Below are 23,355 nucleotides of genomic sequence, written 5' to 3' on the forward strand. Positions count from 1 at the left end.
TCTGTCTCTCAATCCTTTGAAGATACCTAAATATAATTCTTTTGAATTCCTTATCAGAGAGTTCCAATGCTGCTTCTTCCTCAGGGATGTGTTTTGGGTCTGTATCCTGTTCCCTTGTTTCTACCACTTTATCTTGCTTCTTTGTATGGACTGTGATGGTCTTTTGTCTCCAAGACATCATGGCATTGTTGTATTTAGATCTCTGTTAACTGTTTGTGAAGAGAGCCAAGGGTGAGTCAGGCTTGTCTTGGTGGTTGTTTATTGTTGGCCTGTTGGTGGAGAAGGAGGTAGTGGCTCTCACTCAGTAAGTAAAGGTGCAGGAAGTGTGGGTGTAATGGTGTCATATGGGGATTGTTGCTGTCTTCCACTCAGTTAGACAAAAAGAACAATTGAATAACCATCAAAAATGTAAAAGCCAATGGACAAAAAATACACCATGTAATCACACAGGAACAGTAACTAAAAAAAGAAAAAAGGGGGGAAAACCCTGCAATATCTGGGGAGAGGGCAATAAGAGAAAAAAGGTAGAGAAGGAGAATAATGATGAAAAAATGGGAAAAACGCAAAAAGAAAAACAAGCAATGGGGTTAACCACGAGAAAGAAAAAAAATGCAACTAGGAACAGGGAAAAGGAAAAAAAGGTGAAAACTAGAACCTTGGAGGGGACAAATAAAGAATAATAGTAAAAAGGACAAAAGTAATAATAACGGTAGTAGTTTTGCAACAGACAAAAAGAAACAAACTAAAACACAGAAAAAAGAAAAAAATTTTGAGGTAGGGAGGGGCAGTGCACCCAGGCTCAGTCTGAGCGCAGAGACTGGGATGGAATTCCTGCCAGCCCACAAAGTGCGTAGGAGTGAAGGATGCCCACACCTCCATTAACCAAGAAGGTGGGGGATATAAGAGTAACAAGGGGAATGTTGCACCTTTCCAGACATCCAGGTCCAGAATGTCTTTGCAGTTCCCAGCAAGTGTAGCCTGTTCTTAAGTCCCTGGAATCTGAGAGAACACTGTTGCTTTAAATATCCAAAATGGTCAAGCCGCTTGTAAACATTCAAAATGGCTGTGCCCTCTGGACAGGCAAAAGTCCACAGCTCAGCCTGCCTTCCTCTTTGCTGCTTCCCCTTTTAATTCCCAGCCATCAGAGCAGTCCTCCATGCAGTCACTGGCTAGCAGGGCTGATTTTTAGGTTAATTCTTAGGTCCTACCACCACTGGGCAATATCCAAGGCATCTGTGCTGTCAGGATTGCTGCCAGACCACAGCTCCATATGTCTCCTTTTTGGTGTTTTCATGCAAATTCTTCTGCTAGTTGGAGTTTAGTCCACTTCTATATCCTTCCCTTCAAGGCTCAGGGGTCCAGGATTATCTTCTGTATCTGTGTTAATTGGTTCTCCTTTTCTTTGTTGAAGAGGGTCTGTTCAGTCTTTCTGCCTATTCTGCCATCTTACTGGAACTCCTGAAATGAAATCTTTGACAACTTTGATCTTTTCTCCATTAAAGAGGGCCAAAATATTCTTGTTCTGGCTCTCTCCCAGGGTCATGAGGTATCCCTGAGTAGATCATTTGTGAGAACACTTTGTAAACTGTGAATGCCAAAGCCAGGTCTGGTTTCTCCAACCACATTGAGCTTCCGGAGGTCCTCAATCATGACCAAGGTCCTAATGGACCCCTTTGGTGCCTGTCATGGTGCCTGCCTCACATCAGGGCTTTCTCAGTGAATGCTGGTGGTATGGAATGAAATCACAAACATCAGCATCTTTGGGCTCCTCTTGCTTCATCAAATTCCAGTCATCATTTCCCCCATACTCCAATGATCTTTCAATCTTCTGTTGCTTCCTAAGGACCTTTCTGCACTCAGCCCTCAATACCATCTCTGGACTTTCATTGCCACACCTTTCAGGAGGCACCAGCAAACATTTGAGCAGAGGAGGGGCTCCAGCAGGAAGCAGTGTAGGGAAGGACAAAGTAGGATAAGTGGGAAGCTCCCCCAGGGAATGGGGACCAAAACCTTTGTTCTAGCACTCACTGGCCACTTGCTCTAGGCTCTGGGTTAGGCACTGGGAAGGCAGGGGGAGAAGACATGGATTTCATCCCCACTTACCTCCACTGTCATCCCCAAAGCTTCTGATCTGATTCCTGACCCCCACTTCCACCAGCTCCCAGTCCCTCTGTCTGTGTTCCAGCCTCTTTTTCTCCTACTCTTGCAGCATGCCTAGCTCATTTCTGCCTCAGGGTTTTAGCACATGCTAATCCCTCTGCTGGTAACCCTCCACTCCCCATCATGGCTGGCTCATTCTCATCCTTTAGCTTAAATGCCACCATCTCTGAGAGATTTTCCTTCTTGCCAAGTAGCACCCCTGCCTCCCATTCTTTCTCTCTCAGCCCCTGAATTATCTCATCCATAGCACTTATCACTACAGCTTGTGATCATTATAATTTATTTCTTGTTTCTTTTCTATACTTTTGACTAGAGCCCAAACCCCAACATGGACAAGTACCATATCTGATTTACTGATGTTATTCTCAATTTTATCAAAAGTGCTCAGCACATACATAATAGGAGCTCAATATATGTCTGTGGAATAGATGAGTGTAACGTTAATGAGAGAAAAGGGTAGAAAGGGAAGATTGTGTGTTTATGAGTGTGAAAGGGAGACTCTGGAGGGTGGGCAGGGGTGTTAATTATAAGATGCTGATGGAAAGAAAGAAAAGCAGAAAGACGAAAGTGCTGGAGTACTAGACACAGCTGAGGGGTCATGCTTCAGGCACACTTGTGATGGGAAGAAGCCCTGCCAGGTCGACCCCAGCTTTGCCACTATCTCATACCCTCCAGAGCTTGATCACTGTGTGACCTCAGCCAGTTCCTGGTTCACTCTGGGCCTCAGTTTTCCCAGCTTGTACACTTAGAGGTTAGACCATAATCTCTCTAATGTTTCTGACCTTCATGGGAGGAGGAGAGGGCCCAGGAGTAGAGATTGTTCTGAATATTCTCTCTTTCTTCCTCTTCCTTAACACTTCCCTGAGCTGATTACCAGCTAACCCCACACAGGTGTGAGCTGATAAGGGTTTAAAATATTTCTTGAGGTGTTCTGGAGTCCCTGGGTGGTGCAAATGGCTAACTTGGCTGCTAACTGAAAGCTTTGGAGTCTCAAGTGCACCCAGAGGTACCTCAGAAAAAAAGCTGGGTGATCTTTCAAAAAGTCAGCCATTGTAAACCTTGTGGAGCACAGTTCTACTCTGACACACATGGAGTCCCCACAATTTGGAGTCATCTTGATGGAAGCTGGTTTTTAAGGCATTTCCGATGTCACTGGGGTGTCTGGAGACTGACAGATCCTTCACTGTGTTCAAAGGAAAGAATCTCTAATGGTATAATTTCAAACTTTGGATGGGGGTGAGGCTCTGGGCCTGAGGAATTTTCCAGAGACCTATCAGGCCTTATTGCTCAAGAGACTTTAACAGATTTAAGGGCTAGGAGGGCATTCTGAGAGGTGCAGTGGGCACTGGGGTGTTAATTTACACCTGCTCTATGTTGATACTGGTCAGGTGTGAATGAGACAGCTGCCCAAGTACACCTGCTCATGACAGAGCCCAGTAAGTAACAAAAGAAGCAATTTTATCTCCTGCTGTGCTGGTCTGTCTGCCATCAGAAGCAGACATCTGCTTACATGCTCTATCCTCTGAAATTAACAGGAAGGCATCTGCTGGGGTATGGTGCTGGGCAGGGGAGTAGGTAGGAGGCAGGGAGGACCAGACTTCTGGGTCTGTGTTCCACACCTCTACCACGTAAGTCAGGGAGCTGGAGGTGGAGGTGGGACAGGCCACAGCTGTCCCCCTGCAGACCTAAGGATCTGTCTGGGTCTTGGGGATGTGGCCTCTCCCTGTGGGGTATGACTTGGGGACAGAAAGGTCCAAGCTGTTGCCACTCTTCCTGGTTTTGTGTATGTGTGAGCTGCTGGCCATCCTCAGGAAAGGATATGATAGAAGAGAGGAGAGAGATGGGAGCAGAGATTGCCTACAGATCTGACACATGCTAGCATCCAAAGGCTGGCTGTGGGGAAGCAGATGTGGGCCAGAAGCCCTAGAATGCCTTTGGGTCTCAGTGACCCCAGCTGTAAAATAGGGCTAAAGAACAATTCTTGCTCTACCAGGTTCACAGGGCTCTGGGGAGGATCAGATCAGTTATGGTGGGCAGGGAAAGCCCAGAGATTGGACTCTATTGACTCCTACCCTGAGTGTAGCTCTTGGCAGTTTGAAAGCTGGGGGGGAAAGAGGAAGGTGCCAGATCCCTGGGCCATGTCTGTAGCATTTACAGTCCCCACGGAGCAGATGAAAGGTCTGGGAGTGGGAGAAAGGAAGTTGTGTGTGGAAGTTAGCCCCAAAGAAGTGCTGTGATAGTTCTTGAATGAATGAATGAATACCAAATCAGTCAAATCTCTTTAGAAATAGGATTCAAGAAAAGGTGAGGAGGCTCTAAAATTTTTGCTTGGGGAGCGAATGCCCTAGATCGGGGTCACTATCCCAGGAGGGAGAGGAGAGGCTAGAAAACAGCCGGTACTGTAGGGAGGCCAAGTAGGGAACACAGGGCTTCAGGGAGACAGTGGGCTGAAGGAGCCTCCCACCCTACCTGTAGCATGAGGGACAGGGTGGGAGGAGCAGAGCTCTGGTGAAACTCCTTTTCTCTCACTTCCAAGAACAACTAGGGAAGGAGAGGCTAGGGCAGGGCTATGTGCCTGGAAAGTTCTGGAAAACATTAGGCATCATCATCATCATTATCATAATCATCCCTGTCATCCCAGGGCTTGTCTGCAACCTATTTCTTTAGTTTGAAAGGTCCAGTTGCTTCTTTATTTCTTCCCCCAGACACCCCATCTCTACACCCTCAGGCCAGCCAGGAGCCACAGACAGGGCACTGGGTCTGCTTAAACCTTGGCCTCCTTCCCACTCTCCCTCTTCCAGAGCTCCACGTCCCAGTACCTCGAGAGCCGTGTGGTTGCAGCCAATGTAGAGGGGGATGAAGCTGCCCTTCCTGATGATTGTTGCAAATAGTTGGGTCTTGGAAGTGGCTTCACCAGATTTCTCAGACTGGGTGGGCTGGGAACAGGGTAGGGGAAGAAGACACATGAGAAGGTGAGTGTGGAGGGGGTGACCCTGGTCATAAATCCAGCCCTCTGCAGACAATCATTTGGCATTGCTCCACTGGGCCTCTGAGCTGATAATTAAAGCTCATGGTCCCTGTGAGCCCTTCCAAGGAGATCAATATAATAAATCTTCCCTTTTCCATTTGAATATTTCATCACCCTCACAAGGACCACTTCTGGCCTGCCTGATCTCTTTGTATAGATGTGATAACAAGGTCTGGGGTATAAGTGGACTGAGGGCCAGGAGCCCTGGGTGATGCCGCCAGAATTATATTCAAGTGCTGTGTCTGCCAGGGTAGCTCCCTAATCTCTCTGGGCCTTTGCTTCCTGTCTGCCTGACGCCACATCTCAAAATCACCCTGGGTTCTGTCAGGTTGACCTGGGGTCCAGGGAATGTAAAAATCCCTGGGCCATGACAAAACTCAGAGTTGCAGACACAGGTGTTACTACAGAAAATAGTGCCTATGGCAAGCACTGAAATGACGCCTCTGTGCAAACATCTGACACCCATCTTTTAGATAACTGTGGCATAATATCAGCTCAAAAATACAAGTCAAGTTCATTAATCTTTTACTTAGCACATTATGGCACTACATGAAAATTACAACTGCACTTTCCTTGCTTTCACTGATGAAAATTGGTCTATGATGTGCTAAAAGTAATTTTTTTTCCAGTTTCTTCTTTTTCTACAGTCAGCAGAGTAAGTTCACACAGTTTGCCTTAACCCATGGAGACTCTCAAATATGAAAGCATTATATTTAACTTGCTGAATGATCTCTCACAGCTGGTGATGGAAACTGTGATGGTTAATATAGACTGCTCAGTAGCATCCCCTTTCAAGTGGTGCCCAGGATACATGCCATACCTTAGATATGCCTCTGGTTGCAGGCAAAGGTCAGTGATGAGGACTGGGGGAGAGAGGGAAGAAGGCAACAACTGAGCACCAGCTACCTGCCAGGCACCCTGCTAGGTGCTTTATGCCCAGGGTAGATGACCATGCTAGGTATATATTGTCTCCATTTTGCTGATGGGGAATGGAGGCCTGAGGAGTTAAGCAGTCTCCTACGGGCATCTGAAGTCCCTAGGTGGCACAAGTGGTTAATGCTATCAGCTTCTGACTGAAAATTGGGAGGTTAGTGTTCACCCAGACACACCTTGGAAGGCACTTCCGAAAAAGTCAACTCTTCTGAGCACAGTTCTCCTCTGAGACATATGGGATCAACTCAACAGCAACTGGTTTTATAAACACCCAGCTAGTAAGCAGCAGACCTGGGATTTGAGCCCAGATGATCTGACTTCTGATTGCTTTTCACTCTGCACTACTAAGCATTTGGAGTTTGCACATAGGGCGGAGGGTGATGCTTCTCATCTCTGACCCAGGGCCTGGCACATCATAGTTACTTAATAAGTACTTAAGCAATGAGAGAGTGAATTCTTCCTTCCATTAATCAGCACTGGGGAGGGGAGCCAGGAAGAAGAGCTAGTATGGGAGGTTGAAAACATGGACTGAGGGGCCCTGAGGCTTCCCCACTTCAGGATTACTCCCCAGTTTCCCACCCTGGGGGTACATTCCAGGGAATACGTCATCTCTAATGTATCTCAACTTTCCTCCTGTCCAGGCAGTGTGTGGAGGCAGCACAGAAAGAACTGGCTCGGGAGATAGTGTAACCTGGGTTCACCCCCTATTCTGCCACTCACTAGGTCTGTGACACAGGGTGAGAAAACTCCTTTCCCCAAGCCCTTGTCCTCTGTATGCAAAATATAATTCATCTTGAGGATTGGAAGTGGTAAGTAAAGGACCTGGAACATAGTAGGTACTCTGTAATTACTATTTCTTCAATTTTTAGATCTGCTTCCATCTTTTAACATTTGTAATCAGAATACATCTTTAATTGATGCATTCATTTAATGTGGTAGTTGTTCTGTGGGCTGTGTCATGGAGAGGAATCTAGAGAATCACAAATTCTTGTGTAAATTAATCATTTCTATTTGTCACCCAGGACCCATGTTTCCTAAACCTCACCTGGCCCTCTCTTGCCATTCTGTGGAATGAGCATGAGATTCCCAGAGCTACTCTTGGGAAGAACTGGGGACATAAAAGTGGTTCCTACTTCCGTAGTGATACTGCCTCGGAAACCCAAGGAGGGGTCGCTATGAGTCGGTGCCGACTCCACGGCGCACAACAATAACAACCAGCTTTCCACCCACCTGCCCTAGGCCCATGTGGGCCCCAAGCCCAGGACTCTGACTGACCTTCACCAGTTTGAAGTGGTAGGGGTGGAAGACACGTAGGTATTTGATAGGGATTTTGTAGGACAGCAGTTCCTCTTTCTTTTTGCTGTCCAGCACCTTCAGCACCACATCTGGAGAGAAAAAGTAGGCACAGAGTCAGGACAAGGCTTAGATGACCACCTTGCCTCCCAGTGAGGTGAGATGGGGAGAGGTAATAGACATTGCTGAGGACAGGAGTACAGGCTCCCCACTGAGGAATCAACAACATGTACACTCATGGAAAACACAAGTACATGTGGAGATGTGCACAGACACAACCCACAAGCACTGTCTGAGCCCCTGCACGGGGCAAGTCCCCATGCTAGATGCTATTAGATTTACGCAAAGATGCAATTTTTCCTATGGGCTAGAAACTCCCAGCCAAGGGATGAACACACACAGAACTAAACCCAGCCACCTATGGCAATAGACACACATCTGCACACACACAGATATATACACAAGCAGGAAGAATATACCCCGTCCTAGTAATAAGGTCCCTTATGGTCACATAAACCCTTACTAGCTCCTCAGGCAGGAAGGGAGAGATTATCTCGTACATGTTGCATATGGGAAAACCGAGGCTCAGTAAGAAAAATGATCTGCCCAAGAAATCCTTCAAAGCAAATATCAATAAAAACATACTCCAAATAAATGAGAACTAGTCTAAATGCTAATAATGCACCCTTTAGTGAACTCCTTCCAAAGAGATTGCATTTTGTCATTAAAAAATATAAACTTTGGGATGAATTCTAAAGAAAATACGAATGACCAGGAAATAATCATAGTGATACTACTTAGTGAGAACCTACTGTGTGCCAGGCATGGAGAAGAGCATTCCTCTGCTATTATTTCAATAAATCTCTGCCACAACTCCTTAAGTAGTTATCACTATCTCTGTTTTTAAAGTGTGACCACTGGAGCTCAGAGGGGTTGTATATCTAACTTGATCAATATTACACAGCAAGTAAATAGCTGATGAGAGAGACTGGATTTGTTGACCCTGAGGCTTCTTCACACTCCGGAAGTCTGTGATTTGAGGACGAATATGACATGGAGGAGGAAAAGAAGGGAGAGATGAGAAAGAGGAAAAAGAGACAGAAAGAAAAGGAGTGGAGAAGAAACTGAAAGGGAGGGTGAGGAAGAAGAGAAGTCCCCTCTGCCTCTCTCTTTAAGCTGAGATGATTTCAGCACCAAGGACAGCTACCTGCCCACCTTTGTTTAGCAGGCTGGGATCCCCTTGGTTCTGGGTCACTTGGCACTTAGATGGGTCATTTGAACATGGAGGTGGGTCACTTGGACCTTGGAGTATAGAAAGAAGCTGAGGATCCTGCTAAATACTCTTCCTTTTCCCTTCCTCTTCCAGCTACCCTGGAGGCATGTTGTTGTTGTTGTTATGTGCCGTCGAGTCAGCCCTGACTCATAGCGACCCCTCCTTGGGTTTCCGAGGCAGTATCACTACAGAAGTAGGATTGCCCAACCTTCCTTCCGAGGAGTGGCTGGTGGGTTTGAACCGCCAGCCTTCTGGTTAGCAGTCAAGTGCCTTAGCCACTATGCTACCAGAGCTCCCCCCTGGAGGCATAGAGAAAGACATTTGCCAAGGCCTCTTAAGAGCTGGCTATGTGGGTGGCATCCACGCTTAAAGGAAAGTGCAGATTTGGGACAGAAATGACAGCAAAATTTCTTGGGTTGGTGTTGAAGAAAGAAAGGAATTTGGTTCTAGTATCAAGACACCAACTTGCTCTGTGACATTTAACAAATAATTTGAACTTTATGTTCCTGTTCTGAAAAATATTAATACTTTAAAAAAGAAAAGAAGAAAAAAAAAAGAAAGAAAGAAAACCCATTCTCTCCTAGGATTGTGGTAAGGGTGGGAGTGTGATTTTTAAGCTATAAGATCTTGTGCAATTGTTCCTTGTGGCTGTCACTATTTTCTTCCTTGTTAATTTTCTGCAGCCTTCCATGCACTCACCCAGCTCTGAACAGACGTGAGGAGATTCAGCTGGGGATTCTGCTGCTCCTAGCCAAAGCTGTGGAGGCTGCAGCCCCTTATGCCTATTTCCCAAGGGCCCTGACTTCCCAAATCTGGTTGAGATTCACAGAGGCTTGGCAAAAGGTGAGTGCCCTGCATTACCCCTGCCCCTACCAGCAGATGAGCTGTAATTGGGAGGATGGCTGTCCACTCTTCCCTCCCTGTTCTCTGGCCCTGTCTCCCTGCCTCAAACATGCTTCATCAGCTTCTTCTCTGGGCATTGTGCCCCTCCATCCTCCCGCTGCTCCCTTTGTGCAGCCAACAAGCTATTTCTGCCTCCTGCCTGCTTTGGCCCTGACACAGGGTCTGAAACTCCCCTTCACTTTTCATTAACACATCCTTAAGCTTCTACCCACCCTTCTCCTGCCTCTTGGCCTGGCCTCTGCCTCCCCCACCCCCTACTACAGACATCACCACAGCAACGGATTCCAACAAGGTTCCAAGAAGCATCCAGCTACTTCAATTTGCAAAGAGGTGCTTGCCAATATTCCCTGCCGCCCGGGAGACGTCCTCATCCTCCCATCCTCCTGCCCCTGTTTCTGCTGCAGGTGGGCCGTAAAGCCATTGATCTCATCACACCCCTTTATCTAGTCACGCTGGATGTATAGAGCCCAGGAGAGGATCCTAGCCCAGATCCACTCACTAAACCCCCAACTTCCCATCAGTGATACAAATGCACATGCATGTGTACACACACACCACACAGCACAAAAAGTACATGTACTTAGGCACAGCCAGGCACACACCACCACCCAGACACTTCCAAGCACATACTCAACACATTGTTGCAGCCAGGCACACCAACACACACTTGCACAGAGACATATGCATGCCTATTGGCACAGACACAAGTGTGTACTTAATCATATACACAATGTGGACACATACACAGAAACCAGCCTGCAAAACATCCACAAAGACATGATCACACAGGCTCACATGCATGCTTGCATGAAATTCTAAATCAATTTTCCTTTCTCTTATGCATTTTCTCAAGGAGCTCTGTTGGCATAGTGCCTAAGGCATTCTGGTGGTGGTTCAAACCCACCAGCCACTCCTTGGAAGGAAGGTTGGGCGATCAACTTCCGTAGTGATACTGCCTCAAAAAGTCAAGGAGGGCTCGCTATGAGTCAGATCTGACTCCACGGCAGTGAATTTGGTTTGGTTTTTGGTTTTATGCATTTTCTCAAACCATTTGAACAGCACTACCTCTACCTTTTCAGGCAGAAAAAAAATAATTATTTAATTTGACTTAGAACTAGCTTCTTCCCCTTTTATTAATGTCCCCCCTTCCTTCTCCTTCCTCTGATTCCCACAGCCTCTGAGGAGTTCTGTCCAACCAAGGCCTTGCAAGTTTTTTTTTGTAACAGTGTTCAAGGGGAGGGGTAAATCCTGTTCTCTCAAGGAGGACACCATCTGTAAGAAGGGTAATGGAGGTCCTTCTGACAATATAAGATCAGAGATGTTCCTGGGCACCTTTTGTGTCTGTGCTGACAGTGCCAGTGTCCCCAGCAGTCCAGGCATCAGCTAGCCAGTATTCCTGTGTGCCCAGCCCAAGCTGTCACCCAGAAGTGGAAACTAGATCAGCCCATGGTGTGAAAATGCAATTGTGTGCATGTGGGTGCCTCGGGGCTCAGTCTAAGCCGTATCATGAAACACTGAAATTATCTACTAGTGCTAGAATCTGCCAAAACAAGGGGATTGAAAGAGCTTCCTGGGGGTGGAGGGGAGAGGGCTGTTAAACAGTTACTATAAGAACAGACTCCAACCCTTCAGAAGCCCCAGGGCACTCCGCTCTGATGGTGGGCAGTGACCTGGGAGACCTAGGCAGGGATAAGGATTCAGTCTAGGGACATTTTTTAAAAAAAACATTAAAAAATAATCAACTTGAGGCAGATAGAGACACTGGACCTTTGCAAAAACATACAATGTTGTGCCCTAGACCCTCTGCTTAGTGATTACTTGAATTTGAGCAAATTCTTTAGATTATCCACACCTCAGTTTTCTCATCCAAGCAATGGAGCAGCACTGCTCCTCCTGGGAGACTGTATCTCTGTAAGAATGATGCATGTGGATGTGCTAGGAAGCTGTAATGTGCCGCTGCAGTGGGAAACAGTGGTAATAACAACCATGAAAATAATAACAGTCATAAAAAAGATAAGCTTTCATTGTCTGGAAAATTCATTTATGTGGAACAACTCATTTTTCGAGCAGACTGGGGAGATGAGGCATGACAGGATTATGTTTTTTTTTTTTTTTTTTCCTTTAAAATGCTTTTCCCTGAGCCCAAGGAGGTGTTCAGGTGGCTTCCAGCTGAGTGGTGGTGGGGTTCTGCCGCTGTCTTAAGTAGTTTCCTGCATCATACCCCCTGTCCTACGCTGCCATCCCCACCCAACCCCCAGCCTCACCTTCTTGCCCAGCATCCTCGGCTTGGATCTCTACTTGCACTGTGTCGCCCCAGATGGGGGCTCTGGTGGGCTCTGAGGTCACAGATGTGACTGCCTTGGAAATCTGGCTCTGTGAGTCCTCGGACGTGGTTTTCCTGGGGGAGGGGATGGGCAGAGTTGAGTCAGAGAGAAATGTCCTGCCTGCTGCTCCCCTACCCCACCCTCTTACTTCACTGTCCATAAATCTTGAGCAAAAGATGGACAGAGCATGGGAAGCTTCCTCCCAGGTACAGACAATCCTGTCACCCAAGCCCAGGGCACTCTCTTCTCAGCTGCCCTGCCTGCCCAGGTGACCATACTGATTCACTTCTCACTTGCTGAGACTGGCCCCACAGGCTCAGGGTAAGAGTAAGGGTGGGAGTGGATGCCTGGCCTATCTGACTTTCTGCCCCAGGGAAGGGCTCTTCAGTGTCAACCCATGTGCATAGATGCTTCTCTCTAGCCTCTTCTCTGGGTTCTGCTTAGTGGAAGGAAGCCTCTGGGCAGACTACCTGTTTGGTGTCTCACACCTGGCTATCCTATCTCTTGACCTTCATTTCCCTAAGCTTCTGATCCATATTCTCAAGGTGCCTTCCAGCTCTGTGCACATACCTGCTGCCACCTTTTGCAATGCCCACTGTGTGCCAGGCCTCGGGGACAGGCACATGGGTCTGAGATGGTAGTGAGTGGTTTCCAAACTTCAACCACTCACAGGCCATGCAGGGCCAGGCTGTCAAGGCCTTCTGCATCCCAGTGCATCCCACAGGTATGGAGATAAGTGCCCCCCAGATGGAGCCATAAAACAGCTCCATGAGAGAGTTAATACTTGTGTTGGAGAGATGATTATGCTGGGGCTGTAAGAGGTACTGCTACATTAACTGCAGCAATCCAAGGGGGAGGAATCATCCCCAGAGCCTTTTAGGAGGGCTGCACCACACGCTCACGGGGAAGGGCCTTGTGCACAAGTGAGAACCCAGGGTGGGAAGCAAAGAGGTGACCTCACCATCCTTGACCCCATCCCCAAAGGCTCCCACAAGCCCCCAAAAGGAATGTAGGAGCAGTTGAGCCCCCTTGCATTAGCTACATCAGCCTAGCCTGTTCCTCTCTTCCAAGAAGCTGTCTGGGACTCCCTGGCCCTTCTTGTTCTCTCTTCCCTCTGGACTTAAGTGACACTGTGGCCCCTCTCCTTGCTCCCCACTCAATCCAGCCCTATTCCTATGGATAACCTTTCTTGTAGGAGACTTGCCTCCAAGCTGCAGAGTCCACTAGGAACTTCCCTTCTTCTTTGACTCTCAGGGGCAGTGTGGTGTATTGATTATAACAAGGGCCTTGGAATCAGGGTTTCATATCCCAGTTCTACCCTTTACTGGCTGTGTAACTTTGGGCAAGATATACAACTTTACTGGGCTTCATTTTCTTCATCTGTAAAATGGGAACAATAACAGCTCCTGTCCAGCAGAGTTGTTACAGAAACTAGGTGAATTAATAGGTATAAAAGGCCTGACACATTGTTAAGTACCATAAAAGTGTTAATTGCCACTCACCACCACTATTATTGGGAGCTCTGGTAGCGTAGTGTCTAAGATACTTGACTGCTAACCAGAAGGCTGGCAGTTCAAACCCACCAGCCACTCCTTGGAAGGAAGATGCGGCAATCTATTTCCGTAGTGATACTGCCTTGGAAACCCAAGGAGGGGTCGCTATGAGTCGAGTCCGACTCCATGGCACATAACAACAACCACACTATTATTACTATTACTAGCATTTGTTACCCTAAAGCATTAAAGATCTTGGCTTCAGTGCCTGCCCCTCTGTGATCTGTCCCCCTTGCCCTTAGCAAGGGGGAGTCTACAATGGGGGGTATCTGGCAGCTGTGACCAAGGTGTGGCATCCTGGGGAGAATACCAGCTTTAGAGTCACACAGAACCAGCTTTGAGACCATGATTATGTCTTGGCTAAGTCCCCTCTCTGAGCCTCAGTTTACTCCCCTATAAATGGTGCCTACCTCAGAGGGTGGTTATGAGGATTGGAACGGAAATATGTGAAGTTCCTGACCCCTAAGAGGTGACCATTCATGTTATTTTCTCATGTGTGATACAAAATGGGCCCTAGCCTAGAAGAGGGAGCTCTGATGGCATAGTGCCTAAGGCATGTGTCTGCTAACTAGAAGGCTGGCAGTTCAAACCCACCAGCCACTCCTCAGATGGAAGGTTGGGCAATCTACTTCCGTAGTGATACTGCCTCGGAAACCCAAGGAGGGGTCGGATCCGACTCAACAACAGTGAGTTAGCATAGAAAAGGAGGGTGCCTTTCCTAGAATGCTGGAGCCCCTTCCAGACTCAGTGCCCTCCAGACACACCTCTCCCCCTGCAGGCCTGCTTGAGTGGTCCAGCCAGCTAGACCAGGGGCATGTTGGAGATGGTGGGCTAGAGAGGAGAAGGCATCAAGGCCAGCAGAGCAGTGGAGTACAGCCACCCCCTTCACCCCTTGGACAGGGTGTGGGGCCTGGGGCCTCCTTCCTTCCCAACTGTATGCTGGAGGCTGATTGTGAGGTGACATCTAAGGCGTTCTTGCGTCTCCATGCCCTGACTCTCCTGATAATTGCTGTCTACAGTCTGAGCCTCAGGGCTCTCAGCAACTGCTCACCAGCAACCATTCCACCTGCTGCTCTCCACATGATGTTAATGCTAGACCAGACTTCCAGCCTCCCCTCCTTGGGGAGCTGCACTCTACAGAGGCCAGAGCAGCAAGACATGTGACCCACTAGGGTGGGGTTTCAGGCAGATGTCTAAGGAGGGAGTCTTTCTACATTCCAAACATCAAGCCTGGGCTGGACACAGAATTTGTACACAGGGTGCATAGTCTATTTTTTATTTTATTTTATTTTTATCGTGATTGGGGTGAAAGTTTACAGAGCAAAGCCATTTCCATACAGCAGTTCATACCATTTTGTTTCATGACATTGACTGCAATCCCCACAATGTAACAGCTCTCTTCCCACTTCCTCCCAGTAGTTACCTCTTCCTTGTGTCCTTCTGAACTATCTCCCTGTGCAAATATTGCCCTTCTGTTCTCCCATGACTGACTGCTCTAAGCAGTGTATCTGGTGTAAATGTTTGCCCTATATGCTTATCTATTGTTTGGCTGGAAGCCACAGGAGTGAGTTCAATTTCAGGCCTGAAGGGTAACTAGGGGTCATAGTTGGGGCACATAGTCTTTTGTGTCTCTGGGAGCTTCCCAGGCATCATCAAGTGGTCCTATGTGGCCAGAGAAACCAGAATCAAGATGGTAAGGGACTGACTTAAGTCAACAGAGCAGTGACAAGATTCAGGATGGAACTCTTGACTCATACTTTGCCAGCTTATCTTCTTCTGCCCTGACATCTGCAGCCTTTTGTCCCCTCCCCTTCTCTACACAATTCCAGGAATTCCAGGTGGAAAGTGATGGGACAGAATGAGGAAAACAAAGAAGCCTCATTGGTGCTGACTTCTTCTGGATAGAAAGAGTTAAAGAAGCTCTTCCTCTCCCTCCCATCCATATACCAAAGAGAACTGAGCTAGGTGAGTGGAAATAACTTGGGAGGGGGGGTGAGGCCTCTGGGGAAGGAAGAGGCTTTTAGCAGGTAGATGAAGGCTGTCAGGGTAATGGCTTTTCCTGGCATAGCTGATTCCTCTGGTCCTTGATGCTATTCTAGAAACCAGAGAACAAGAGGGTCCTAGGAGTCCTCACAGAAGGGGACCAGCTCATCCCGACTCCCAGCCTCCAATGTTTGGCCCTCAGTTGAGGTTGAGCATGTGGGAGGTTGAGTGCTAGGTTCCCCAGGCCCCTGATAGAGTGCAGGGTTTCAGGCACTGTTTCAGAGTCCAGGGGCTCTCCATGGCCTGCCCCTCCCATCCTGTCCCTAAAAGCCCCGCTCTAACTCTACAGCCTAGCTCCAACAGTAGCTGACAGCAGTGCCTGCTGTTCTAGGGCTCAGGCGTAATCTAGCCGTAGCCAGGTAGCCACGCCATGATGGAACTAGTGTTCAGAGGCAGAGCAGCAGGCCTGGGCCTCAAGCTGCTAGATGTCTTCCCCTACCCTGTAGAGTGTCAAAAGGGGACGTGTGTGTGTGTGTGTGTGTGTGTGTGTGTGTTTGACAAACTTGAGACCAGAGCCAGATGTCCCTGGAACTCCCACCCTAGCAGAGGGTAGGGGCCAGGCACCTCTGTGAGTGGGAGGGAGAGAACCCCAAAAGTCTTTGCTTTCTTTTTTCGAAGTCATGAATAAGAGCAAATACATTGTCTGGTTCCCTGGCACTGCTGCTGTGAGTCTAGGTGGGCCTTATAGGAAAGCACAGGACATTGATAGGAGTGGGGAGAACTCGAGCATGGTAGCCACTCCCCACTCTCTACCTCTGTTCTCTGGAATGCCCACCCATCCCTACCCAGGTACCAGGTGTGCCATGGTTGGGCCTCATTCTGTCCTGAGAAGGTAGAGCAAATCCCCTTTACTTGCATCCTCCATGCTGGCCTCTAAGTCAGAGAGGCCAGCTTCCTCCAACTTCTAGATGTGCATGAAGCAGCCAGACTCCTGGGCCATGGGGGCAGAGTCTGACCTCCTCTAACTTCACAAGGAGGGAAGAGAATCAAGATCAACAGCCCAAGGCTGGGTCCCATGAAGCAGAGGTCAGACATGCCTCTATCATCCAATGTTTTTTTTAACCAATTCGGACGCCAACCATCCGTCCCCACCCCCTGCCCCACCCCAGCACTCTCTACTTCTCTGCTGGATTCAATAATTCATTGCACTGGCCACAGAGAACTCACAGACAATACTTTTGATTATGGGGTTTATTAGGGAAGTAACAGGATATAATTCAGGATCAGAAATGACTCAAGAGTTTTTGTTTGTTTGTTTGTTTTTTGTTTTTTAGGACAGCCTCTTCTCAGCATTGCCCCATAGGCATACTCTCTCTGAGACCCTCAGCCTCTTGGCCTTGTGGCCCTTTGGCCTCTGCCCTGTTTGGGTAAGTGTTATAAAGCTCCTTTAGCTCTGCCAATAAGTGCTCAGAGGCACCCCACTCCTCCAGTAAGCCTTGGCTAGAAGGTCCTCAGCTTTCTTGGTCCATAGGCCTGGAAGCCCACTGTGCTGTCTCCAGCTGGGTAGCCTCTTGGATTTTCTGGTTCTGCTGCTGCCGTTTCTCTGTTGCTGCTTCTCATTGCCTCTTGCATCTCAGCAAAGTGTTACAGCTCTCTCTCTGTCTCCTGGGTTATGGACGTTCAGCACAGGTATCTTGGATCCAAAGTGTGTGCTTCACTCCCAGCTCTTCTTTCCTGATGGTAGTGAAATCCCCTCTTTTCTGGCTCTGGGATGGCTCATTTCAAGCCTAGGGGGATGGCAAAACTGACCAATTCCCACACTAGGGTTCCATACACCTTATTTACATGGTCCCACCCTCACAAGGGTGCCATGCACCTTATTTACATTATTAGCAAGCTATCCGATTCCCTTGGTGGGCCACAAGCACCTCACATTTGCATAGTCTCATTCAGTCATTTGGTGTTGGGCAATCCTACTTCCGTAGTGATACTGCCTCGGAAACCCAAGGAGGGGTCGCTATGAGTCGGGTTTGACTCGACGGCACATAACAACAACAACAACACAAAAATTATGGCTAGAAGGGCCACATTAAGTAATTCACAGTACTGCACAGGTTACCTCCATCCCTGGAAGGCATCTACTCAGGAGCCTAACACTCTGCAACAGAGATAGGAAGGGCAGTTCCGCCTCTGAGGACAAATGATCAAAGGCTGGGTTGTGTTTCTGACCTTACCTGGGCTAGATTGGTGAGGAGTGGTTTCCTGGGGAGGCAGGGCTTGCATAGATGGAGAGAGAGGAGTACCTTCCTAATGTAGGAGAGAGCCTGAAGCTTGGAGTGAGTGGGGCTTGAACTGGCTCATGGGCAGGTGACAGGGAGGGGCTATCTGGCTGATCCTAGTTAAGTAGGTCAGGAGCATGGACAGGGCAACCAGAGAGGTGAAGCAGATTTGTGATCTCCCACCCCCAGTTCCTGTTCCCTCTGTAGCCCCTTTCTCTCCATGCTCATGGGCAGTGTCCTTTGAGGCCAGAAAGGCACGAAAGAAAAGCCCTGGCCCTCTTGTCTATGGCCTTGGCTAAGTTCCCCTGCGATTGCTGGACAAGAAGGTGCACCCAGGGTCCCAACCTGGAGCAAGTGCTGGCTGTGCCTCAGGCCTGTGCTCAAAGGAGCTTAGATGGTACTGAGTTCCCTCCCCTGAGACAGGGAGTGTCCATCCAGTCTGATGCTCCCTTCTCTCCCCTCTCCTACTTCTCCCACAACAGCCTGCCAACAAGGCCCTACCCTGTACCTGCCCCCTTCTCTAGTGCTGAGGGTGGGGCAGCTGGCCCTTGTGGGTTTTGAGCCCCAGGAAACTACCACTTGAGGTAAGAGCAAGGCTATTACTCTCAGCAAGACGATGGGCTCTCATCCTGGGTTTCATTTATTAATTGGGCTCTAATTAAGCATCATTAATTGCTGATGGCTCTACAACACTACAGGTGGGCCTCAATGTACAGAGTAACTGATTCTGGAGCAACAAGGAGGGGGGTGAGTGACAACTGGAGGCCAGCCAATTCTCCACATAGGCCTGGCTCCTCCCCATGCACTTCCCTCAGGGAATGGGGCAGCTCTGGAAAGAAAAGGTGGGAAATTCTAAGGAAGTCTGAATTGAGTACTTGGGCAAAGGGAAGAATCTTCCTGTGAAATGAGAATACTGCTCCTCCTTCCTACTCATCCTTCATCTGAATTAGCCCCTTTGCTTTTTGGAGAACCTTTCCTGGACAGCATGCTCCCCACTTAGCAGCTCAGGGAGGCAGGCAGGGAAGGGCCTATATTCTTCCCATGTGACCCAGGAGAAAAGCACAGACACAGAGTTTTGTCACTGGTGCAAAGTCAGACTCATGTCCAGTCGGTTGGGCATTTTGCACCCTTTCCTCTCTCCTGGGAAAAGAATGTTGTTTTCTCCCAGAGATATGTAACTTTTTTTCCCTCTCTTTGAAGCTAGAGATGGTGCAGGGCCAGAAGTACCCTTGCCTGGCCCATCTGCTAGTCTTCCTAGTGTCAAGCTGTGGTCTCTCCTGTGGCCTAGCTGGGTGAGGATCTGTGGGAACCATCTTCCTGGCAGAGGGAGGAGGGCCAACCTGTCAGTCAACATCATGATACCATAGGGATGGAACAGAAGTCTCCTTGGCAAGCTACAGGCAGGGGTGAGACAATCCTGGGCAGGTCTGTGAGACAATCCTGGGCAGGTTTGGGCATGCTTGGGACCCTCAATAAGTCACTCTGAACATCCACTTTTCTGGCTGTCCCCTTCCTCATGGATGCAGGCTTAGAGCAGGAGGATTTTGGCCAGATATAGCGGTGAACTTACCAGCCTCAGAAGGGAGCTATGTGCCTTCCAGTTTGTCACAGTCACTTCTACTCTATAAAATCATGTACCTGGCCAGTTTCGGGAGTTAGAGATACCTTGCCTGGGCCCTAAAAGCACTGACTTTGCCATCTCTGGTATAGATCCCAAAGTTTACTCTGTGTGTGTGTGTGAAGGTATGTATTTGTTAGGGTGTGTGTGTGTGTGTGTGTGTGTGTGTGACAGAAATGGGAAGAACACAAGGGAAGGAGGAGCTGAATTGGAACCCAGAGCCCCAACTCCCTGCCCAGTGCTCTCCCATGATTTTAACTAGACCATATTTCCTCTGACCCATGGGGGCCAGGCAAGGACAAAGGGAGGCCACACTGGAAGGAAGACTGAGCATGCTCAGGGAGGGAGGGGGAGCCTCACCAGCACTCCGCCCCTGCTTAGAACTTAGCAGAGGAGGCAGCCTGTATGTAATATAATGAGGACCAGGAGGCCCCTGGCCTGCCTCCTTGCCTGAATTCTCCCCACTGACACTTGCTTCTCTTGGGCAAGCATTACCCTATTGGCCTACTCTTCTAGGACTCCAATGTTCCTAGGGGAGAACTCAATCTTTTGGGGTCTGAATAAGTGTCCCATGCATGAGAAGCTCTCAGAGCCCCTGGGTGGAACAGTGAGGAACATCTGGAAAAAATCCTTGTGATTGCAGTTTGGCTGGTGGGAGGTGTCCCAGGCCAACCCTTCTTTTAACCACTGACTCCAGCTGTGTTTACAGCTCTGGGATATAGCAAGGTTCTCAATGAATAAAAATTCTGAGGCTCAGCCTCAAGGAACTAGGTCATTTGGAGCAGGTGTGGGTGGGAGACCTTGTGCCTTTTCCTGTGGGCATCCTGGAGCTTTGGCTTCTGTTGGAGCCGGACAGGGATAGTTGTCTTCATCTGACTAGCTATGTGACGTCAAACAAGTCCCTTCACTCCCCTGGGTCTTGGCCTCCCTGGCTATAGCTTGGAAAACAGCACAACATGTTTCCCAGGGTTGTAGAGAGAGAGCCATGGTACAGAGAAAACTGAGCTCAGAATGGGACAAAAGTAGTAAATGGGGGCTGCTTTATTCCTGGTTCTGTTCTATGATCACATTCACAGTCACTGTGATTGTTATTGTTATTTTAGCTGAGCCCAACCCTGTGGCTGCATACAAGCCCATAGGTCACCAATGAGTCATGCTGGATCTCCACCCAGTTGACCTGGATCTCTATCCTAGGGGGCCCTTGCCAAAGGCCCACAGCCAGACAGTTGAGGAGGTGGGAAGTTCAGATCCCAGGAGGGGTCTCCAGACTGGCCACATGCACTTGCATGAAAGATCAAGGCAGGGAATGAGGCAGAAAGTTTCAGATTTTGAGATCCTAGATTCTGGATTGTGGTTTTGATACTCACTAGTTCTATGCCCTAGCAGCCAAATGCCTTACCCACTGCAACATCAGAGCTCCTTAGGTAAGAGAAGGAGGGTAAAAGAAGGTTATATTTATAAAGTGCCTACCATGTAGCTGGAAAACATGGTAGGAGTGTGTGTGTGTGTGTGTGTGTGTGTGAGCGCTTCATATAATTTAATCATCACTCAATCCTATGCTCTAGGTATAATATTAGCCCCATCTTACAGGTCAGGCTACTGAGCCTAAGAGTGTTTCCATGACTTGCCCAAGGTCACGAAGGAAGGTTGGGCAATCCTACTTCTGTAGTGATACAGCCTCAGAAACCCAAGGAGGGGTTGCTATGAGTCGGGGCCGACTCGACGGCACATAACAACAACAACAACAACAGTTCTATGACCTTGGGCAAGTCATGGAAACACTCTTAGGCTCAGTAGCCTGACCTGTAAGATGGGGCTAATATTATACCTAGAGCATAGGATTGAGTGATGATTAAATTATATGAAGCGCTCACACACACAGACACACATACTCCTACCACGTTTTCCAGCTACATGGTACATGGTAGGCACTTTATAAATATAACCTTCTTTTACCCTCCTTCTCTTACCTAAGGAGCTCTGATGTTGCAGTGGGTAAGGCATTTGGCTGTTAACCAGAAAGCTGGCAGTTCAAACCCATCAGCTGCTCCATGGGAGGAAGATGAGGCAACCTACTTCCATAAAGATTTACAGCCTTGGAAACCCTACGGGGGTCAGTATGAGTTGAAATTAACTCCATGGCAGTGGTTTTTTTTTTTCTCTTACCTTGTATAATAGTCCTACTTTCAATACCTTCTCCAATTAGTCACAAGGGTACAGACTCAGCTTGTGACCAGGATCAGGGTTCAGTCTGTAACAAGGGTCAGGGCTCAGCCTGTGAGCAGAGTCAGGGCTCAGTCTTATCCAAGAACCAAAGTTCCCCTGAGCATGACTCTAACTGGCCCTAGTCTATTCTCCTCCTTCTCCCCTAGCCTGAGCCAAGCCTGTCCCATGTGCTCAGAGGAAGCTACGCCTTCCCCTCCCAGAATTGGCTCTGTCTTCACTCCTTAGCTCTGGGCAACAGGCAGCCATAAAAGCAGCTGCCAGCCCTGGCAGCCCAACTACCCAGCCTTTGGCCAAAGATTGGAACCCCACAGGCTGTTTCCTGGCTGGCCCCTTACCCACATATCCCCCTTCCTGCTTGAGCACCTCCACCTGTCAGTTCCACTGCCTTTCTGGTCCCTGCTGTGCTCTGACTGGCAGGTCTTTCTATGCCAGGCTGGGAGACAGGTGCTGGGCACCACCCAGGCCCCAAGGCCTTGTGCCAGGCCCAGGCCAGTCAGGGAGACCCTGGGCTTGGGTCTTTGCCCAGAAGACTTGGGAGTGGAACCTGTCTTGGGGCTGCACAGCTGGGGCTGTCAATGCCTCTAAAGAATTGAGAATGTTTTCCAGGCCAGAGACTAAACCATTCAGGCAGCTGGCTGCAGACTATCAGATCAGAAAGGCCTAGGACAGCTTGGCAGCTAAATCTTACATCCTTGTCACGAGAAGACTGAGGCTCAGAGAGGGGCATGGACCAGACAGGAGCAGTGGGTCAGATTCTGTGTCGTCCCAAACCCATCCCGTCTTGTTTCCACCACACTGTAGCTTTCTTCCGATAGGTCTCACGTGCTTTCTGTGAGTGCCTAATGATACCCCCTAACTTCCAGGCCAGGCTTTAGAACTATCAGCATTTCCCATATCTGGCTCACCATCACTATAGCCCTTTGAGGCAGGTTCCCAGAGGAGGTATTCAGGCATTGTGAGGTAAAGTAACTCCCCAAATTACATAGCAAACTAGTAGCAGGACCAGATTAATTCATTTATTTATCTGTTCATTCATTTATTCCACAATTATTTATTGACAGCATTCTACCCAACAGCTATTCCTTGGAAGGAAGATTGGACAATCTACTTCTGTAGTGATATCACTTCAGAAACCCAAGGAGGGGTCGCTATGAGTTGCATTTGATTTGACTGCAGTGAGTTTGGTTTGGTTATTTTATACTCCAGACTCTGTGCTTACTAATAAAACCAAAAACTCCAAACTCACTGCTGTCAAGTTGGTCCCGACTCATAGAGACCCCTCCTTGGGGTTTCCTTGGGTTTTTGAGGCAGTATCTCTATGGAAGTAGATTGCCCAGTCTTCCTTCTGAGGAGTGGCTAGCAGGTTTGAACCGCCAGCCTTCTGGTTAGCAGTCAAATACCTTAGGCATTATACCACCAGAGCTCCTTGTAGTGATATAAAAAAAACAAAAAGCCGAACTCACTGCCATCCAGTTGATTCTGACTCATAGTGACCTTCATTGGGTTTCCAAGGCGGTAAATCTTTATAGAAGTAGATTGCCCCATCTTCCTTCTTCAGAGTGGCTGGTGGGTTTGAACAACCAGCCTTCTAGTTAGCAGTCAAATGCCTCAGGCACTGAGCTACCAAACCCCAAAAAACCAAACCCACTGCCATCGAGTTGATTCCTACTCATAGTGATCTCCCTGGATTTCCAAAGCAATAAATCATTACAGAAGTAGATTGCCCCACCTTCCTTCCAGGGAGTGGCTGGTGGATTTGAACCACCAGCCTTCTGGTTAGCA

The 23,355-nt window shown here is 48.4% G+C and overlaps 1 protein-coding gene across 1 annotated transcript in view; it reads right to left on the reverse strand.

Moving 5' to 3' along the window:
* Positions 1 to 23,355, reverse strand: part of CCDC33 (coiled-coil domain containing 33) — a 166,080-nt gene that overhangs the window by 92,895 nt on the left and 49,830 nt on the right. The window contains 3 exon segments of the mRNA XM_007948973.1: positions 4,980 to 5,096; positions 7,397 to 7,506; positions 11,855 to 11,988. Coding sequence (XP_007947164.1) covers positions 4,980 to 5,096; positions 7,397 to 7,506; positions 11,855 to 11,988 — 361 coding nt within the window.

Source organism: Orycteropus afer, unplaced genomic scaffold (genome assembly GCF_000298275.1).
Source record: "Orycteropus afer afer isolate SDZICR_OR568_19922 unplaced genomic scaffold, OryAfe1.0 scaffold00233, whole genome shotgun sequence".
Classification (NCBI taxonomy): Eukaryota; Metazoa; Chordata; class Mammalia; order Tubulidentata; family Orycteropodidae; genus Orycteropus; species Orycteropus afer.